This window comes from Anopheles coluzzii, chromosome 2 (genome assembly GCF_943734685.1).
Source record: "Anopheles coluzzii chromosome 2, AcolN3, whole genome shotgun sequence".
In the NCBI taxonomy this organism is placed as follows: Eukaryota; Metazoa; Arthropoda; class Insecta; order Diptera; family Culicidae; genus Anopheles; species Anopheles coluzzii.
Window position 1 is genome coordinate 109,321,651 of NC_064670.1, and position 20,017 is coordinate 109,341,667.

The 20,017-nt window shown below is 44.4% G+C and overlaps 2 protein-coding genes across 5 annotated transcripts in view; both read left to right on the forward strand.

The window, feature by feature from the left end:
- The window catches only part of LOC120948312 (rho-related BTB domain-containing protein 2), a 36,965-nt gene extending 17,287 nt beyond the window's left edge, over positions 1 to 19,678 (forward strand). The window contains exons 2-15 of one of the 4 annotated variants that reach the window (XM_040364512.2): positions 7,423 to 7,803; positions 12,843 to 12,946; positions 13,036 to 13,441; positions 13,540 to 13,721; positions 13,960 to 14,112; positions 14,186 to 14,303; positions 14,376 to 14,513; positions 15,475 to 15,498; positions 16,678 to 16,791; positions 16,875 to 17,045; positions 17,131 to 17,373; positions 17,443 to 17,707; positions 18,262 to 18,454; positions 18,523 to 19,678. In XM_040364512.2, coding sequence (XP_040220446.2) covers positions 7,624 to 7,803; positions 12,843 to 12,946; positions 13,036 to 13,441; positions 13,540 to 13,721; positions 13,960 to 14,112; positions 14,186 to 14,303; positions 14,376 to 14,513; positions 15,475 to 15,498; positions 16,678 to 16,791; positions 16,875 to 17,045; positions 17,131 to 17,373; positions 17,443 to 17,707; positions 18,262 to 18,431 — 2,268 coding nt within the window. In that variant the 5' untranslated portion in view covers positions 7,423 to 7,623 and the 3' untranslated portion in view covers positions 18,432 to 18,454; positions 18,523 to 19,678. Of the gene's footprint in view, positions 1 to 7,422; positions 7,804 to 12,842; positions 12,947 to 13,035; positions 13,442 to 13,539; positions 13,722 to 13,959; positions 14,113 to 14,185; positions 14,304 to 14,375; positions 14,514 to 15,474; positions 15,499 to 16,677; positions 16,792 to 16,874; positions 17,046 to 17,130; positions 17,374 to 17,442; positions 17,708 to 18,243; positions 18,455 to 18,522 lie in introns of all 4 variants that reach the window. The other 3 variants (XM_040364511.2, XM_040364515.2, XM_040364514.2) reach the window with 3 other exon arrangements.
- LOC120953004 (uncharacterized) overlaps positions 1 to 20,017 on the forward strand; it is a 218,831-nt gene that overhangs the window by 147,476 nt on the left and 51,338 nt on the right. The window lies entirely within an intron of this gene.

The following is a 20,017-nucleotide window of genomic DNA, read 5'->3' on the forward strand; positions in this document are numbered from 1 at the left end:
CGGTGCGGAATGTGTTTGCACGCGCCACCGGTCAGCCAGATCGCGGGTTCAGTCGCATGATACGATCGCCGTTTGGCCTGAACCTGTGTGGTTGATCTTGGATGGTTGTTTGCAAAACCTGCCGAAAATTAACATAACCACAAATGGGGCGTGTGATCGGTGTCCGATGTATTTATTTTCATGTTTATGTAAAGCAGCCGCGTTCGGTTGCGGACAAAGGCACGTTTGCAGCGGATTTTTGAAGGCCCGTGCTTATTGCGCCGTTGTTTGTGCATTCCCACAAAAAACAACTCAAAACCATCAGTAGCATCAGGAGAAAATCTTCTTCGAACAAAAAAGGGTTTGTCAGGAAGCTACACTTTTGTGGTTTGGTGGAACGACAACAGCGCCACACAAAGAAAGCCGAACCAACGTTGCCTCATCCACATATGCTGTGGCCTCCAAACTAATCGCGGAAGCGAATTCTAACGATGAACAACCCGGCTCCAGTATCTCCCACCCGCGCAACCCATTAAAGAGTGATCTCCTCGCGATTGATGACAGGCCGGGCCCGGGGTGCTGAAAATATGCCGTCCCGTGGAGACTGGCTGCAGCGATTGCAATGCGTATATGGGTGTGTCGCCCCACCGTATGGTTCGAATCGTCCCCAACGGTTCATAAAGCCGCGGCCGGAATTTACGACACAACAGCGAACGGCGCGCTGCTCCTCTCGCACTCACGGCGACTTACTATCGTACGCGCGATCGTCGTATGGTGGTGCGGTGATTGTGTGTGCGCAGCGCGGAGATCTGCGTCGCAGATGGTCGCCGACAAAGAGATCCGCGTGATATTGTGGTACCGGGGCAGCTGATATTGATTGGAAGCGCGGATGTGTGTTTGTGTGTTCGTGTGTGAATGGTTCGTTCACTGTGATCTGTCGCGAGCCGTTTGCGTTTGATACAGTTAGAAATTGCTGGCAAATATCGGTGTGGAGGGGGGATCTGGTCGGATGGAACAGTTGGAACTGCTGATGGAATGCGTATGGAGGAGCGTTCTTTGTTTGCGGGTAGAATTGAGTATAGATCTGCCAAGGAAGTGTCTCTTCCTCATAGAGTTGTTTCATATGGATCTTGAAGAGCAGTTTTTAACGATCTTAAGGCCGGGCTACATTGATCGTACTCTCTGGTGTAATTTTAATTTTCACTAGCGCACCTGGCGGCGGCTGACCGAAGCATTTTTCCAAACAATTTGGAGCCGTTTTAGAAAATATGTAATTTTTCCATGTTTTTAACCTAATTTGGACAAGAAAAGTTTTGTAAAAGGTAGATGCACATGTCCTATAAGCATTGCATCGATTTTCATGGCAAAAAACGATGGAAAAACTACTTAAATTTGAGATCCGGCACGACCATTCCCTCGACGACCAAAAAAAGCTTCCATCAGCCGCCGCCAGATGCGCTAGTGAAAATCGAAATTACACTTGGGAGTACGATCAATGTAGCCCGGCCTTTATACCTACTTAGAACATTAACTGCATGAGCACATCCTTGTAGGTTCGTTCGCACTACCGAATTTGATTCGCAACACCTGTCAAAGCCTTCGACGTTTTTGATTTGTTTTTCTAAGACTAAGAAATTCAATCTATTAATTCCTTGATCTAATTCTTCTTCTTCTTCTTTGGCTCAACAGCTCATGTCGGTCAAGGCCTGCCTGTACCCACTTGTGGGCTTGGCTTTCAGTGACTAATTGATTCCCCCCCATAGCAGGATAGTCAGTCCCACGTATGGCGGCGCGGTCTATTTGGGGATTGAACCCATGACGGGCATGTTGTTAAGTCGTACGAGTTGACGACTGTACTACGAGACCGGCTATCCTTGATCTAATAGATTTAATTATTTAATAATACTGTCTCGGCTTTACGAAAGTGAAAAAAAAGCATCAGTTTGTTTAACTTCTTCCATATGATATAGCCAAATGTGTATCTTAACCTTTGGAAGGCGCTTTTTGTTGTGATCTCAGGCTGATATTGTAATCAAAGATTGGCGAAATCCCATCAAATCGTCTAATCTTAGCTAAAAGAGGGGTTTTATGCCTAATCTTACGTTATGGAGTGTTTTGTACATCCTGTGAATAGATTGAACGATGTGCCAGATCCACCAACAAGTAGAATTGAGAGTTTCTGCGTCTCACTTCGAAGTACTCTGTGGCCTCCAGAACGCGTTAGTTTCTATTGGTCTTTCGTCAACATTCTGTTATGAACCATTCCTGCAGATAATTCTTATCCATTTCTGGAACTCCAAGAGTTCTCATTGAATTGTGAGAGTATCTATTTTAATGTTTTAGTTCAAGTTACAGTCTCCCTCTTCCTTGGAACATATCATTTCAACGGTTTTAATATCTTCCTAGAAGTTACGCCTCTTCACTTCGTGTCTACACTCACGTCATCTGCATCACGATAAACACACAACAGCACATGGTGGTGCGCCGTATTCAACCTTCGTTATCTGTGCAATGGCGTCGTTAGAGAAATTCAGCACCATTACTCACGTCTTAGGTTAGGCAGGACACGTCGTAGTCCTACCCATTGTAAACTGTTATCGTGCTCTGGGGGTCGCAAATAGTACGGATGCTGTGTGTTAGCGACGCTACAGGAGCCACACAAAGTTTCTAACAAGCAATTAGCTAATGAGCATTGCTTAGTGTGGTCCTCACCGTCAAGTGCGTGACCTACCGTGTAGTGGACTCTTCAGCAGTTCGTAGAAACGATGACTGTATGACGCTTTTGTCTACGGCGGGACCCGCTGAAAGTCCAACGTTCAGTGCAGTGTGTGGTTTAGGTCATGGTAAACAAAACTGCATAGGCAATGGTGTTTTAATTCCAATAAACCAAGTGATATTGCAGCAGCAACCACCCCACGGTGCGGCAATGATTATTGCAACGCACAGGCCCTCGATTAAGGCAATCGGCCGCTCGCACACACAGTCAATTTCTTCCAACGGGGGAATCACCATTAACCCACTTTGGATGCATCTTGCTTGCTTTCTGCTCTGCGTACTGCCGCATCGCATTGCTTTTGTTTGGTCTTTTGCATTCCCCGCCCAAGTGAATGGGTCTGCCCTTTTGATCCTCGCTTTGCTTCTCGGACCACTTAATGCTTTCTTAACTCACCGTAATTCGCCGCTAACTGTACCGCTCTGTTGCGGCTTTCTTCCAGGAGGATGCTTCCGTTTTTTTCTTCATTGTAGCTCCTTCGTGTTTACATTGGTGCACCATTTGGATGATGTTTTTTGCTGCTTTGTTGTGGTCACTTCTTGCCTTCGCTGCGTCTGTGTGTGCCCAGTGTTTGTTGATTAGAGCAGTCATCGGAAGATTGCATCCGATCAGCTGGTGGTGGGACTGTGCTTTTTAGCGTGTATGTGTGCCGTAGTGGTTGATAAGACACTTTTTTGCTCAAAGACACGCACACTTCCAGCAGAGGGAAAGTGTGAAATCGCGTTGAAACGAAGACGACGACAACAACAGTCTGATTGCGGGAATAGCGTCGCAGCCAACTTGGATTGTGAAGAGAGGGTGGAACACCCCTAAGCGAGCGAGGGTGAGAGATTGTTTATGTGAGCAAATATTACAAGATCGCGGGTAGAAGCAGCAGAACGAATGAGACAGCTCGACACGACAGGTCGACTGTTTTATTCGCTTCCCTTAAGGAAGGGAAGAGCGCTCGTTCCACCTAGCTTCTGTTTGTATGATAATCAGCATTATCATACGCCCGAGATTGTATGATTTAGAGAACGGACGAGAGGGAGGGCGACTTCTCTTCTGGGCGAAGTTTTATTATTGTTGACATTTGCTAATGACGAAGCGCTCGGCAGTTCGCACGCCAAAGGCAAGTTGACAACCGCGTGATAGGCGGTGCATCACGACGGGTACGTACACAGCAGCACATGTCGCAGCACATGGTACTACACGTACTACACGTTCGATCATCCGAACTGTCCTCCCTAGTGCCTAGTTGGTGTGGTGTGTGGTCCATTAGCAACAGTAGCTGTAACTGTAAGTGGGCATTGAGCATGAGTTGTCTGTTCGCGATTCTTCTTTTTTTTACGATAAGTTTCGCTATCATCTAAAGACGCGCCTATGCAATCAAACACCACAACCCCGGGGGTTGAGTTTGATTAATTGATATTTTAGTGTTTGATTAGAAATGGAAGTAGATATGGGTTTGAAAATCCCAGACACAGCAAGAGATGATGGGATGACACCGCTAATAAGCAGTCCGCTGCCTGTCTCGGGGAAGTTTGGTTGTGTCATGCAAGCTTCATCATCGGCGAAAAATGGCATGCTGGATTGCATTTCCGGCCACGATTGGTCGCACGTACGTACGCAAGCGTGTTACGTGCGGTGGGTCACGTTTCGCTTTTTGTCACTGCTGAATTATGTGTTTGGAATTAAAAACAGACAAAAAATACAAAAAAAGGTTAATGAATAGATGGCTGGAAGTTCCGGGAACCTTTGTTGTGGTGCATAAGTATAGGGTTTGTTTAATTTAAACGCCTAGCTTGAGATACTTACTTACTTTTGAGGGTGTCTGGATAGTTTCTCAATTTAATTTTAAAATGTGCCAGAGGTTCTCAATCATTTTAAATTATTTTAACAATTTTTTTTATTAATCAACTACGCTTTTAAAATGATTCCATACTTCAATTTAAAATGGTTTCCCAAACATATTTTGTCATTAGCTTGTATAATATTGAGCGTTTTGCCCAATGTACAGGGTTTTCCAGGAGTTATCATAGCTGTGGGACACTTTATTGACTCCTTCCTACGTGAAATGAACTTAATGTAATGGGAATAGACCTCTAGCACACTTGTTGGATTGGTTATTGGAATCCAATAGGAATTTCCACAGAACCTGCCTAAAAAAGGTGCCGTAGAGTCCAATTTCCATCATATGAAGTTCACTTCGCATAAGAAAGAGTCAAGGAAGTATCCCACTACTATGAGAACGCCTGGAAAACCCTGTATTGACTGTTGGCTTTCCAATCGATCCAAATAAGTTTGGGAAATTAAAAAGGTATCTTCAACACCAGGAAGTCCGGTAGCGTAATGAATATTTCCTTGTACACAGATCTTCCTCAGTTTTCACCTTTTTTCAATACATTCCGTCTGCTAATTTGTGTTGCATTAATTGACAAACAGTGCGGCACGAATGTCCGCGCACACCTTTTCTAGCACTCATCATGCATCATGCATCATTCTGGGCCCCGGGAAAAAAAGAAACCTTCTCCCGCAGCAGCATCCCGCCGGACTTAATCTGCAAGACCCTTTTTGTTTTCTTTGTTTTTCAACGAAAACGTCCGTAGGAGGTACTGCCCAACGGCGAATGATTAGATAAGGCTGGGCGCGATTGTTTTGCCCCATTCTCGTTTAGTTATGTTTTGCGCTTTGCCGAATGCCGCCACCGCCGCCGCCGCTGCCGACAGCAATTACACAGGAATCACCTGGCTGAGACCAGTTTCCGTTAAGCAAATCCACCGAAAACCGGTGATGCTGCTGCTGCTGCTGCCTAGTGCACGTCACAGCGCGAACGCACGCGCGCACGCTCGCTCACCCGATCGTTGGCGGCTAGTTTTGTTCCGGGGGCAGTGGTTGGCATGATTATTTCACAAAAAAAGGGAGTTAATATTGCAAAAGGATTATGAGAGAAGGGAGTAAAATTGCAAAATAAATGAAAAACAGTGTCCTTAGTGTCTGCTCAAAATGCATATCTAATCGCATGGATCGGTTTCCCCAAAACCCCAAACCCATCGCAACTTGCCGACCACTGCTTATTAGGTTGGCGGGGGATCACTCCCATCACACACGGTACCGGTTCCGGTCGGTTTGGGCCAGTTTCAAAGAGGAAGAAAAGGTACAAAGCGTATCCGTACGTATGTAGAATTTTAGTTTGTTGCAAAAAACTGTGATCCCTCCCCTGTTGCTGAGACGACGATGTTGGGCTGGCGTCCACCCGGAGCAGTTCACATTTCAGTGGCGTCGGAGATTCAGCGATGACGCACGACGAGTTGGGCTTGTTTTTGTTGTCCGGTATATTTCATTCGCCGGAATGCGGATTTGGAAGATAATCGCGTTAGAAACGTTATTTTTAAAATGCGGTCTCTCGCACGGTCAATACCCACACCCAACGCTTCCCTATATAGAGTGGGGTTGTTAGGAGGAAGAACCATCTTCAGAGTGGAATTTGGTACAAAAAAAAAACAGAAGCAACAAAATTCCATCCCATCGTATCGTAGAAGTTGAAGAGCTTATTATTTAAGAAAGTGTAATGCCGCCCGGCTTAAGATGAGCTGTTGAGTGTTGCTTGGTCTCTGTGTTGTCGAGTCGGTGCAATGAGTCAAAGCTTTATGAGACGATGACACCACCTCCATCTGGTACCTGGGTCTCTACTGCTGACTTGCCGTTTGGTGACGTGCAACGCGGTTAAAGGGAAATACGTGCACTTGGCGATGCGAAGGGTCCCTAGTTCGCATGGATGCAATCATTAATGCAAACTATAACTCAAGTACTACTACTACTACACCCTGCAAGCTTTTCCTCCTCCTTTAACATAACCCCACCAAGGAGCACAACACCGTATTCCATTACTGCTACCCAATAAATGCTCTAAATTATTTCTTCTCCCCTCCCGTATCCGCGTTTAGCAGCGTGTAGCACGAGCGAGAGCTTATGCACTAATTACTAAATCCTCATTGTCGGCGATTGCGTTAGGGGAACCATTTTCCCGTGCGCAAAATTATGCAAATGCGCGTAGCAGCAGCGCGCTGTGTTTATGGGTGAGGTCGTCCTATGCATACTATGTGATATTAATTAGTGCACTGCAGACGGGGAACCTGTTTTACTTTGGAAAAAAGCCTTGTTTTTTGTGTGCCAACACGACGACGCCCTCATCAACAATGTGTACATTATTTGAACCGAAGAACGCTTGGGAACGTTGGTTGCGAACAAGCAGCAGGACGCGTTTAGTTGGTGAAGAAGGAAGTCACTATTGAGGGTACTTTATTGTGATGGCATAAAGTTGGGAAAGTTCTCGTGCAAATCAACGTCTTATTGTTCGTCGGGACGTGTGTATTCCCCTTTCTGCCATGCAACAACCATTCAGGCTACAGCTGAAGCGTTTAAACGTCTCATAAAACATCTGCTAACGACATCTATTGCAATGTCTCGGTGGCGTGGTGTTTTAGCCACCAAAAAGTTCCAAAAGCAACCAAAATGCAAAAAAAAAAAACGCAAATGCTAACCCAAAAACTACATCCCACACAGTTTGGTCGATTTTGGTCGTCGGTGTTTTTGATGGCAGGGCTGGCAGGCACCAACCACCACCACCATCATCCAACAGAATATTTGTTTATGAATTTCCTCTTTGCTCTTCTTTGTTTGCTTCACAGATTTGGTGCTCCAGCCCACCACCACCACCGTTGGGAAAAAGAACATCTAATAAGTCGCGGCAATAAGTGTGACGGTTTGTCTCTGTGTGTGTCTGTGTGTGTGCGAGCGGGAGCAAAGACGACGCCAACGACGACGCGCCCACCAACGACACCGGCACCGACGCCGGGGCAGCATCCGACGCCCCCGCCGGGTATGGAAGGATGGACAACGAACAGCCACACCAGGAGCTGGTAAAGTGTGTCCTCGTGGGAGACACGGCCGTCGGCAAGACGCGGCTGATCTGTGCCCGGGCCTGCAACAAGCACGTCTCGCTGTCCCAGCTGCTCAACACGCATGTGCCAACCGTCTGGGCCATTGACCAGTACCGGATCTACAAGGATGTAAGTGTGTGTACTGTCGGTGGAGTGGACGACGAGCAGTGCTCCGGGAAACCGCATTCCCATTCAGAAGATTGGGTGGAAACCTCCATCCCGAGTGGGAAGGGGTTTTTGAGAATGAAATTATGATACCTCTCGCAAAACAACATTGTGGAAGTAGAGGGGGGGGGGGGCTTTTTGGGATGGGAAGGGGATGGTTTTCCGCCGTGGGGGAGATAAAGCGTTGCGCTTAGCCTTCTTTAATGGCATGTGGTAGTGGAAAATGCATTTAGCGTGTGTTGCTGCTGGTGCTCTTGTGTTCTCCGTGTTCGATTAAGCTCGGTACGGTGCATGAGACAGGGGTGTCAAAGTCGAAATTTCGCTTGTGCTGGTTTAAGCAAAATTTTAATGTCTTTACGTATTAGTAAGTGTCATTGTAAAGCCTGAAAATGCTGTTATTCTTTAAATTTTCTGAAGAAAAAATGAAGTAAAAGTTTATTCAAATATTGTCCGACACGTGGTTGGAGTATCTTTTCTGTTGAAAATTTTGTAGAACATTTGATCGATTCTGCTGTTTTCATTTTTTAGGAGTGGTGGTGCTCCGTCAAGAGAGTATAATTCTCCCTTAAACTCCTAAAACTGTTCTATTTTTTTCAAGTTTGTGACATTATGTTTTCTCCAGTTCTTATCGAATGAAAATAACTACGAAATGTTATAGATTAAACACAATCAGTTTATGTGCAATGCATCAACAAAGACAGTATACAAAAACGTATCTAAATGTAACCTTTAACTTAAAAACAAGGTTCTTAAGTACCTTTTATCTGGCTGTTCGTTTATTCGTGCTGTTGATAAATGATAGTTCAATACAAAGATGACATTGCGTACTAAGGAGGATATTTGAAATAACGGTCATCGGAGCATATTGTCATAACAAAAAAACACTATTATTCATGGCACTTTTCAAATTTTCTGATTGGAAAACACGAAGTTCATTAAATCTGGCTAGGGTTTACCAAAACATTATAGGAATAAAAAAAACAATAATTAACAATCTAATATATCTTTTGACTCATTATCCGTGTTATTCGAGTATCCGGGTAAGGTCCAGTCCCGACGAGCCCGGATAATCGGCGCTCCACTGTACTATTTTTGAGTGATTACCTATGGCGCCAGTTGTATATTCTCCAACAAATCAAAGTATATTTCAACTTGAAGCTATATCTGTCAGATATCTCACCTATGAATTTCGCTCCAGATTTCACTTGGTGTGGCCGTGCAAATAAGGTTCTTACGGGATGATACTTTTCAGAATCTTTGGCATGTTCCGAAGTTGCAAGGCATCAATCCAAATGCCCTATTACAGCACTAGTCACAAAAGGAAAAATATGCCTAAGAGGAAAAAATATTGCTTAGTAAACTCAACCTTACACCTCGATTGCAGATTCGCTTTTCAAAGCCCGATTGCCCCCAACTTCGAACATGTGTTTGACGACCCTGACAAAGACGATGTTTAATTCTTCAATTTCCTTTCGACTGCGTTCCCCGTGTTGGGGTGAATTTTCACCAACGGTTCGTAGTTGGAAGGAATCGTCTGTTGAACCATCTTGAGTCCCCTCCTCCAGCTCTCTACCCACGAACGGAAGAGCTCGTTCCAGTACACCGACTGTAAATTTGCAATCTGCTCAGTGCAATCGGTGGGCGGAGGGCGGTGATGGCGGTGTTGCTCGCCGTGGAAAGTTTATTTTTAGAATATCCCATTTCCGTGCAGACTGTACTACACACGAAGCACGAAGTTTCCTTCCTTGGTACCGAAGTGCCGTGTGCATGCCGTACACACTTGCTCCAGGGGGGCAAAAGTTTTCCATCATCACACCTTCACTCTTGTGCGGCTTCCCTTATTCGGTGGAGGTTCCTGTTCCCGATGTGGCGCACACACAGTCTTATCGGATTGCACCGCTGGAATGCGCGAACAACACAATGAATTGAATTCTTTTCGTTGTTCCACTTGGGGGTCGATTCCCGGGGCTCCCAAGCAGCACCAACTCCAGTGAAGATGGCAGATGGAAGGGTTGGTCCGATGATGCCAGAGCGCAGAAGAACAAGTACGGCCAGTTGTCGTTACGGAGCAAAAGTGGTGGCAACATTAGAGCGTACAATGTTTTAAAGCGCACCGGCGCATGGTTGGTTCTTCGTTTCGGTCTCGGGTCTGGAAGGAAAGAGCAGCGTGCCAACATCGATTTGTACTCTAACGAAAAAAAAGAAGGTTTTTTCGTTGTCTTTTTTTGCCGTCGCTTTGAGTCTTTTCGTTGCTGCATTGGCTGCACTTGCACTCCCGGACCGGGAATGGCGTCCGAACGTGTTTTGAAGAAACAACAAAGAAAACGGAGAGCTCTCTTGCACCAGCCATCATGAATGGAAAATGCAGCGTGGACCATCTGCGCAGCTAAGCTCGTTTCCCTAGTAACGAGCCACTATTAATAATCAACCAGCGTAGCACCAAAGTCAACGCGAAAGGGGAAGGAAGTGTTTGGGAAGTGGTAAAACGATACGACTTTCTCTCCTCTCTTTCTCTCTCCCTCTCGCTGTCGAACTGAACGATTTCCTTTAACGTTATCCTGTTCCGTCGTCTTTGATTTCGTAGTGCTTTTGTTATGGTACGAATACACACACACACACACACACACACACACACACACACACACACACACACACACACACACACACACACACACACACACACACACACACACACACACACACACACACACACACACACACAGATCACTAAACCTCTGATATTGGAAACTCAGCGATACGGTGATCGAAGGGTATATACAAAGGGGGATTAATAGTGAAGCGTGCTTTCGCTATGTTGTCAAGCCATTCCCAGGGAAATAAGATCCAAAAAGAGATTGCTTTTGGCTATGGGAGGAAAGGAAGAGCAGGGGCAGGAGTAATTGTACTCTTCGGTAGAAATTAATTGGATGAAAGGGATTGGAAAATTGGGTATCCGGGATGGAGTTTTCGTTTCGAAAGTGCTAAGGGTATGTTTTATTTATGTTTTTTAAGCATTACTCTGCTGGAAGTACGTGTCATTTGATGGCGTAAGCTTTACTTTTGAAGCTTTAGAGGCTATAGAGTAAATAATAAGTGTGCACGCTCTTTAGGAGCTGTATTTGACGCGAAAAATGGAAGCTTGAGAAGCGTGTAAAAAGATTGGACGCTTTTATTGAACTCGCGAACTTGGGTGTTATTTTTTACTTCTACCGTTACGAACGTGCTATCAACAGCAACTTCCTGGCGCCATAACAAGCGCACGATCTAACACAGAGGTTGGACAACTCTGCTAGTAAAATGTTGTGAATAAGAATAGTACTTACCAACGACTAGAATCCGCTCAATACCAATACGCATTGGTTTCATGGGATAATCTTTGAAAGCTGATTCAGATTCATATTTATTTCTTAAAAAAAAAACTGTGAAACCAGTTCAACCCTTTTATGTCTCTTTAAAACTACAATCTATTACATTTAATTTCTGTTGGCCGTAAAGTCAACTCTGACAAGGATCTTGACTGTTTCTGGGAAAATATTCAAATTTTTTAATTGTTGATTCTTTCAACTCCAAAAACAAAATCCATTTTGAAGGTTTATATCTAAACTGGAGACATCAGTATGTTCTCTTCATATTTCGCTGTTATGGATCATTCCGAATTAAAAGCGATTAATGATCGTGCGGTCCAGAGAATGATAACAAGATACTGACTTTGGCGACCCCTTGATGTAACGCGTCAATACCAAAGAAAGGAACGGGTTTCTAATACTACTACTTTGACACGGTGTTGTACCAACCAACCGACTGACTTGATAATCGTTTGTCACTTGTTGAAATAGGGATAGCTATGTGGTCAAAGAAAAATAAAACTGTAATTAAAATTATCGGCGCTTCATGCAACTAGGCATCAGCGTTCCGCAGACAAACAAGCTCGCTGACAGCTGTAATTAATAGTCGTATGAAGCCGCGTATGCATGCCTCATATGTAATTTAATGTTGATTTACTGTACTATTGATGATAAAAATATCAAAAAATTATACTTTTAAGGGTTTGTTATGAAAGATAGAAGTTGAATGTTCTAGTTAAAAAAGAAATTAGCACAGAGAGCTGTCCCATCCACCGATAGCCAATCCAAGGTTCGTCCCATTACCGGGCCGTTATATGCCATACAAGAACAAAAAGAAAGTTCTTATTCTTTCAGAGCGACCTAGTACGCTAAAACTGCAGCAAAACACGCAACACGAAACCTTCCAAATAGCTGACCATATTAAGCGCTTTCTTTGTGCGTGCTGAGTGTGCAAAACCTCTCAATTAGCAACGTTGGTACTGTGCATTGCATGTATTTTTGGGTCAAAAGATTTGTCACGCTCGCATGACTTGCCCGCACACTAAACTGTCTAAGAGGGTGGATGAGGAGGAAGCAATGGGGGGGAGAGTTCACAAACAAACAAACAAAAAACGCAAATCGTCACAGGCCGGTTCGCAAAAGCCGGCTGATGATCGAACGCCCCACTAGCATCCCGTTTTGTATTCATACGGCAAGGGGCCTGTTTTTATTTACATTAGATGAACCACCACAACACAACTCCGCCTCGGCACAGATGGGTGGTCGATTGCGTTCAATGCTTTGCTTTTTTTTTCCTCTTTTTAAATAACAAACTATATGGCGCAGTTGGAAAATGCATTCCATTGCTTTAGAGAAAGATCGTCGAAGATCAGCTCTGTGCTCTGGGGGGGATCTTGTAAGCCCTGGCGCTAGTGAAGCCCACTTGAAGAAGCATTAAGATGCATTATTCTGGTTTTTATGACTATTCCGTGCATAGATTATACGACTGTAGTTGTGATCAGTTCGAGAAGCTAACAGGCGGCGCGCAATTATTGATCGATCAATCGCATTTCTGACAGAACCGGTAGTGGGTTATTCCCCACTTCTTAGAAACTGGTGTAATTGGTGTAAAGAAACAACCTCTCTATAACTCTGTACGTGATCTCTTCTTCTCCACAGGTGCTCGAACGATCGTGGGAAATTGTGGACGGTGTCAATGTGTCCCTACGCCTCTGGGACACGTTCGGCGATCACGACAAAGATCGACGGTTTGCGTACGGCAGGTAAGTACCCTACAGAAGCTCCTTCACCTCCACGCGTTCACTATCACTCACTGAATGAACCCATTTTCCCCCTCGCACTCACATTGCAGATCGGATGTCGTGCTGCTGTGCTTCTCGATAGCGAACCCTGTCTCGCTGCGCAACTGTCGCGCGATGTGGTACCCGGAGATACGGAAGTTCTGCCCGGACACGCCCGTCATACTGGTCGGGTGCAAGAACGATCTGCGCTACATGTACCGCGACGAAACGTATCTGTCCTACTTCGGCGAGCGGAGCCCGTTCGTGCGGGCGGCGCGCAAATCCGACCTAGTGATGCCGGACGAGGCGCGCGCCGTTGCGAAGGAGCTGGGCGTCGCCTACTACGAGACGAGCGTGTTCACGTACTTCGGCGTGAACGAGGTGTTTGAGAACGCGATCCGGGCGGCACTGATTGCGCGCCGCGAGCATCGCTTCTGGATGACCAACCTGAAGCGTGTGCAGAGGCCGCTGCTACAGGTTAGGGAGGAGTCGGACGTTTTGCATCTTTTAAATACCATTTTCCATTTCTCTATTTGTAATCGTTTTTCTCTCTCTCTCTCTCTCTTTAATTGCAGGCCCCATTCCGACCGCCGAAACCTCCACCGCCGGAAGTGACCGTCATTACCGGCACGCATACGAAGGACATGCTTAACATGTTCAATTCCCAGTGCTATACAGATCTAGTATTAATTGTCGGTACTATCCGTTTTTCCGTACATAGATTTATGTTAGCTAGTAGTTCGAATGCATTTCATAGGTTAGCAAACGGTTCCAATTTAAAAAAACACACACACACACACACACACACACACACACACTAAAGCTCACACACCACACACACACTTTTTCTCTCTTGTTGGCCCTGGTTGGTGCCACAAACGAACATCGAAATCTATTAAGCGGTGCGCCCGCCCGGTTTTCCTCCCCCTTTCTCTTTCATGCTTGCTTTGTTCGGGATGGATTCGGGCACACTCTCTCGCCCACTGTCTGTGTAGGCTATTAATGATGGACATCAGTGACATTGGTGCGCGAAGCAGCAGCGAATCTAGCATGGTAAGCTCCACGTTTGGCGAATCGACGACGGCCGATTTTAACGAGGACACGGAGTGTCTAATACGCCTCGAGCAGAACAAGGTGGCTCCCAACCGGTAGGTGATTAGTTATCATTTAGCACAGCACAGCGGGGACAGTTACTAAACCCTTGCCCTCCTTCCTTTCCAGCATGTGGGAGCAACTCAAGCGACGATCCAGCTATCAGGCATTGCCAACGGTGGAACCGAAGAAAGATCTCTATCGGGAGCTGCATCATCCCGTGTTTCAAAGTATTAGAGTATTCCAGGTATGGGTCGCGCTAGTAGGGACACCATTATATGAAAAATTCTAACAGTATTACTCTCTTTTTATCGTTTAGATTGATAGTGGACGACATAGCTACACGCAAACGCAGACGGTCGTGCAGATCAGCAAGGTGATCACACCGCAGGCGATGCAGCAGTGCCTGAAGTTCATCTACACCGGCACGATCGATCGCGACTGTTTGGATTTGCAGGTTCGTTGATCGCTGTGGTCGCCAGCGCAGCTTCACACCTCCAAAAGTGCACATTCTTTCCAATCACTGCAGTAGTGGTGTAGACTTTAGCAGAGAAGTGAAGAGAAGGCGTCTCATGTTGCAATCTTTATTCACCCTATTCACCTAACGCTAATCTTTTTTTCCCCAATCGATCACACGGTTTTGCTTCACAAATTCAAACGATCACTAGTTTTTCGATCATAGTTCGTTCTCTCACCCTCTTAACAGCACCGTACGTCCGCACATGTATCACTCCTCTGTGCACTCTTTACTCTTTCAAGACACAGCAAAAGCTTAGAAAACATTCTTTCTTTTCTCTCCTTTTTATATCTATCTTCTATCCTACTTATTGATCTTATTTGCTCCTATTTCTCATGTAAAAGCTTTTTTTGTTGTTATTCTTTCAATAAGTGGAAAACAGTCGCATGTATGTCGTGTAAGGGTTCATACCATTCCCAATTTCCGTTCGTTTTATGTTGTGCTCCCTTCTTTCTTTATTAGTTGCTTTATTTTTTCATCTTTTTTGTGCTATTTTTGTGTGTTACATTTGCTTTCTTGTGTTTTTAACATTCATAGTAGCATTTGCGTATATTTTACTCTCATTTTCTCATGTTGTTTCTCTCATGTACTTCATACAAACATTTGTTCTTCATAAAGCAAAATAATAATGTAAAAAGCGAACACGATTTGTTGAACTTGTAAAGTAGGAAATGTGAATACGCTTTGCAAAGATCATCTTTCGAACGTCATTTTTTTTCCTCAATTCCTTTCCTCCTTGCCATTTCCCTTGCCGGCTCTTGAATCACCGAAACCCCTTTTGGTGTCTCACAAATTTATGTTCTCTTCAATATATTTTTCTGTCTTCTGTCGTTCTTCACTGTCGTTTTCGCCCACGTGCTATATCAACCACTTGCCCGTGCGCCGTCTACAACGACTGCAGACTGCGTCGATAGGATTGATACTGGTAAATGCAAAGTAAAAAGTTAGAACAAAACACATACAAAAACACACAAGCCTTCATTCAAAAAAGTACATATACAAAACAGTGTTACAAGTATAATTGCGTGTTTGCGTTTCCAAAAAAAGGGGGGATTGTTTGCCTTCTTTCTATGCCCTTTCATGTATGTTGGCGTTTGAGAACGTGATAAGAAATTAGAATGTAGGTTTGCGTTTAAAGCAAGTGTTCCTTTTTTTTCGTTTTTATTGTTTTGTTTTTGTGTTGTGTTGTTTTCCTTGGAGTTCTCATAGCTGTGGGACACTTCATTGACTCCTTCCTACGTGAAATGAACTTAATGTAATGGGAATAGCACCCTTGTTGGATTGGTTACTGTAATCCAAAAGGAATTTCCACATGTCCGAATAGTGTGTCATAGAGTCCAATTTCCAACTTATGAAGTTCATTTCCTATTAGAGTCAAGGAAGTATCCCACAACTAGGAGAACCCTTGGAAAACCCTGTATATCTAAAGTTGTATCTTTTCATGTGTTTAATGCTCATTTTAGTCTAATCCTATGGTTGGTTATGGACGGGTTTGGTTTTTTGTTTCGATGTGAATGTTTTGCGGTTTTCGTTTTTGTTTTGTGGCATATCCAAAACTATGTGAAATGTATCAATAATTATCCTTCCTACTAACTGCAAAGGATGCGTTTTGAGTTTGCCTGTGACTTTGTTTGTTTTAGTGAGCTTTTTCCCCTGGTTTTTCGTTTGTTCATTTCTTTTTTTGGTAATTTGTTCTATGCGGAATAAATTGAATGAAGCTCTGTTTGTTTTACGCTCTTAAAACAACTACAATACTGATACAATTAATCACTTTTATATGACTAGTGGTTTTGCTGCTCTTGTTTCCTTTTTTAACTACTTTTTACTAGAGCACCTTTTGAACAATCCTCTCGTTTACTCTATTCTTGCGATGCTATGGAATTTCTTTCTCTTTCTTTTGTTTTGTAAAAACAAAACAAAATTTTGCCTTTTTTTACAATTTACGAACTTTCCTGTTTTCTTATTAACTAATTCTTCTTTTTCTTAAAGGATCGTTTCTTGTTTTTTTTGTTAGTAGCTTTGTACTGAGACTTAAGCTGCTCGCTAAAGTGTTTTAACTAATTTACACTATCTTTTTGGTCTATTTTCGTAATTAATTCCACAGGAAATTCGACAGGCGGCCGAGTTTTTGGAGCTACCGCAGCTAATGGTGCTTCTGTCCAACACGCAGGCAAATCAGAGCTTCATGAACGATGAAACGATTCAACACTATTCCACGGTACTGAACGAAACATGAATATTATTATTTATATCAATAAAACTAATCAACTAATATTCCATTTTGCACTTCCCACTTTGCAGTGTATGAAGCAAAACTTGGAGAAATATTGTGTTCAGAACGGTATTTTTGGCGATATCACGTTCGAGCTGGACGATGGCCACATGAAGGCGCATCGGGCCATGCTGGTGGCGCGCTGTGATGTGATGAAGGCGATGCTGAACGGCGACTTCCGCGAGGCTCACGCCAACTTGGTACGTGTGGACGGCAGCCGGAAAATGCCCTTTTTGGCATCATTTTAACCTCAATTCGCTTTCAATCGTCCCAACCCGTGTACAGATCGTACTTCCCGGTGTGACCGAGTACACCTTCCACAAGCTGCTGAGCTATCTGTACACCGACGAAATACCGCCCATCTCGGCGGACAAGTGTCTGAACCTGCTCGAGCTGGCCAACCGGCTGTGTTTGCCCCGGCTGCTAAATTTGGTCGAGTGTCGGGTGATCGAGGATCTGCTCCGCATGTCCCAGAACGAAACGAGCGAAGCGGTCGAACACTGTCTTCGGCTGCTGGAACCGGTGAAGGTAGTAGTGCTGTGTGATTGATTTTTTATTTGGATTGATCGTTAATCGTCCCTTTTTCAACGTTTGCAGCTACACAATGCACACCAGCTCGCGGAATGGTGCATGTCGTACCTGTGCGTCAACTACAACAGCATCTGCCGGCTGTCGCCGCGCAGCCTGAAGGGGCTCCACCCGGACAATCAGGACTATCTGCGGGAGCACCGCTGGCCGCCGGTCTGGTATCTGAAGGACTACGACTACTACCAGCGCTGCATGAACGAGCTGAGCCGGGAGCTGAACAGCGGCAAAAAAGACTGTACCGCAGACGATAAGGGGTGTCTGTGCTTTTCCGGAGGTAGGTTGTCCGGGCTGACCGGCTGGTCAGGCGTCATTTGTAGGAAGGAGAGAGATAAAGAGAGATTTTGGCATGTTTTCAACACTCTTGTGCATGACATTTTTAAACGTTTAGTTACGATCAAGTTTCAATACTCATAATGAAGATCAACAGCGCCAGAAAGCTCTCGTATCATAAGAATCATATAGGAAAACACTGCATTCCGCACTTTCCGGCTAGTCCGTTATTTATTTAATTTCTTATCCTACTTCATTTCGTGTTACTTTCATTTTTACGTTTTTCTTTTCTTTTTTATTTCTTTTTACATCTTTTTTTCCTCCCGTTGTTCACGTCCGTGTGTCTGCTTTTTTATGTATTTCAATTTTCAACAACCATCCCGACATTCAATTCGTCACATTCATCAATTTGTTGTACACATTTTCACCCACCTCACCATCCCTTACCCTTACCCCACGATCATCGTTAACCTTCCTCTCCCGCACATTGTCGCACCTCATCCTCATCCGATCGCGTTCGAATTGTCCTACTGGGAACAGTGTTTTTCTGGCTACTAGGAAAATCGAAACGCTCGGCAGCGACGGCCAAATCGGCCATCCAGGCCGGCACAGGCAAGGGTACGGCCGGTGCAGCCGACCAGCAGGACGCGGTCAGTACCAGCCTCTTCCAGTCGAACGCCAACTCGGTCAACCAGCTCGATCCGGAACACGATGCCGGTGACCTTTGACATCCAGCCGACGGCCCGTGGAGGTAATGGGGGCGGCTTCTATTTCCGTCGCTTTGAAGTCTTATTAAAAATGTGTTTCTTTCTTGCTCAGATCGCTCCGCTTCATCGTCATCCTGCCGGTGCTCATCTGCTTCATCTGCACGATCCTCAGCATCCTGATCATCTTCCAGATCTACACATAATATTTGCTGCAGCGGTAGCCACCGCTGGATGGCTATTGAGCGTTTCGTCCGTACCATCGATTCCTCCCTGTGCAAGCAGCAGCAGCAGCAGCTGCTGTTGAAACCAACGCATCACAACGCATCCTTCACCTTGGCAAACGGAAATCATCATCATTAAACACACGGGTCCCGTCGGCGCACAGTCCGGTGAGCAGAATTCAGCAGTAGTAAAGGTTAAGTTATCCCCTTCGTTCACAGTGCAGTTGTAGTAGTAGCAGTGGACACCCCACTCCATACACCACCTCAGGAGAATGCAGTTTAAGCGACGTAAATTAGGACGCAAAGGTGTATCTATTTATCAAACTTGTGCTAAGCATTGTGACCTTACGGGGAGGACGCTTTAATAATACCACAGAATGGTGCGGCAACAAAATCACACACACAAACAGCATTATATGAAACGAGGTGCTTTGCCGCACGTTCTCCTTCAAAAAACAAAACAAAAAAGCTAGTAGAAAATATATTATTTTCTTATTCCCTTTTTCCTCTCAACTTTTGCCTCCTGTTTGGCATGCTATGTGCTGGCAGTTTGTGCATTCCACGGATGGCATTACAACGCGAGTTAGGGGTTTGCTTTTTAAATGTGTAATTATTGGCAAACGAAGGAAGGCAGAAGTCAATCGAACAAAAACCACATATTAATGGACGCGTTATGGATTTCTAGACAAAGGAACAATTACGTTTGCTTGTCCTAATGACGTATTTATTACGAATCAAAAGCAACAAAGAGCAACGGAAGCGAAAGCTCTAGCCAAAATTAATCACATCACACGTGTACGTTGTGTTGCTTTTGAGGTGCAATGTTTTTTTTTTTATTCAAACGCAAAAGCAGTAATATCGTTTGCATGTAGGATACGCGTAATGTTAGGTTAGTTAAACAATAAAAACATCAGCAAAATGAAACTATCGCTAAATAATGTGTGAAAAGCATTTTCTTTTACACGCGACCTACCCCCGATGATGCTATATCGGTACGAGAGTAAGAGACTTCTTCAATAAAAGTCAACGTCGTTTGGTCAACTAGAACGTACAGTGTGTGTTTTATGTTTTTGTGTGCATTATTAAGTGCTATTATTATTTTTATTATTATTATTATTATTATTATTATTATTTTTGTATATTTTGCCCGAATATTTATTTAATTATTATTTGTTTGTGTATTGTTGGATTTATTTAATTTGTTCTCTATAATTTCAGTTTTATTCCCTCATCGCCTACCTTTAAGTAAAACTGAAGTGTTTTAATTTCATTTCCAAACGACCGCCACAGATAACCATGGTAACCATCGTACAGTTCCCTTCCGGTCAGTGCAGCTGGTTCTACTACTGACAACCGATTACGAAACATTTAAGTTACACCAACACA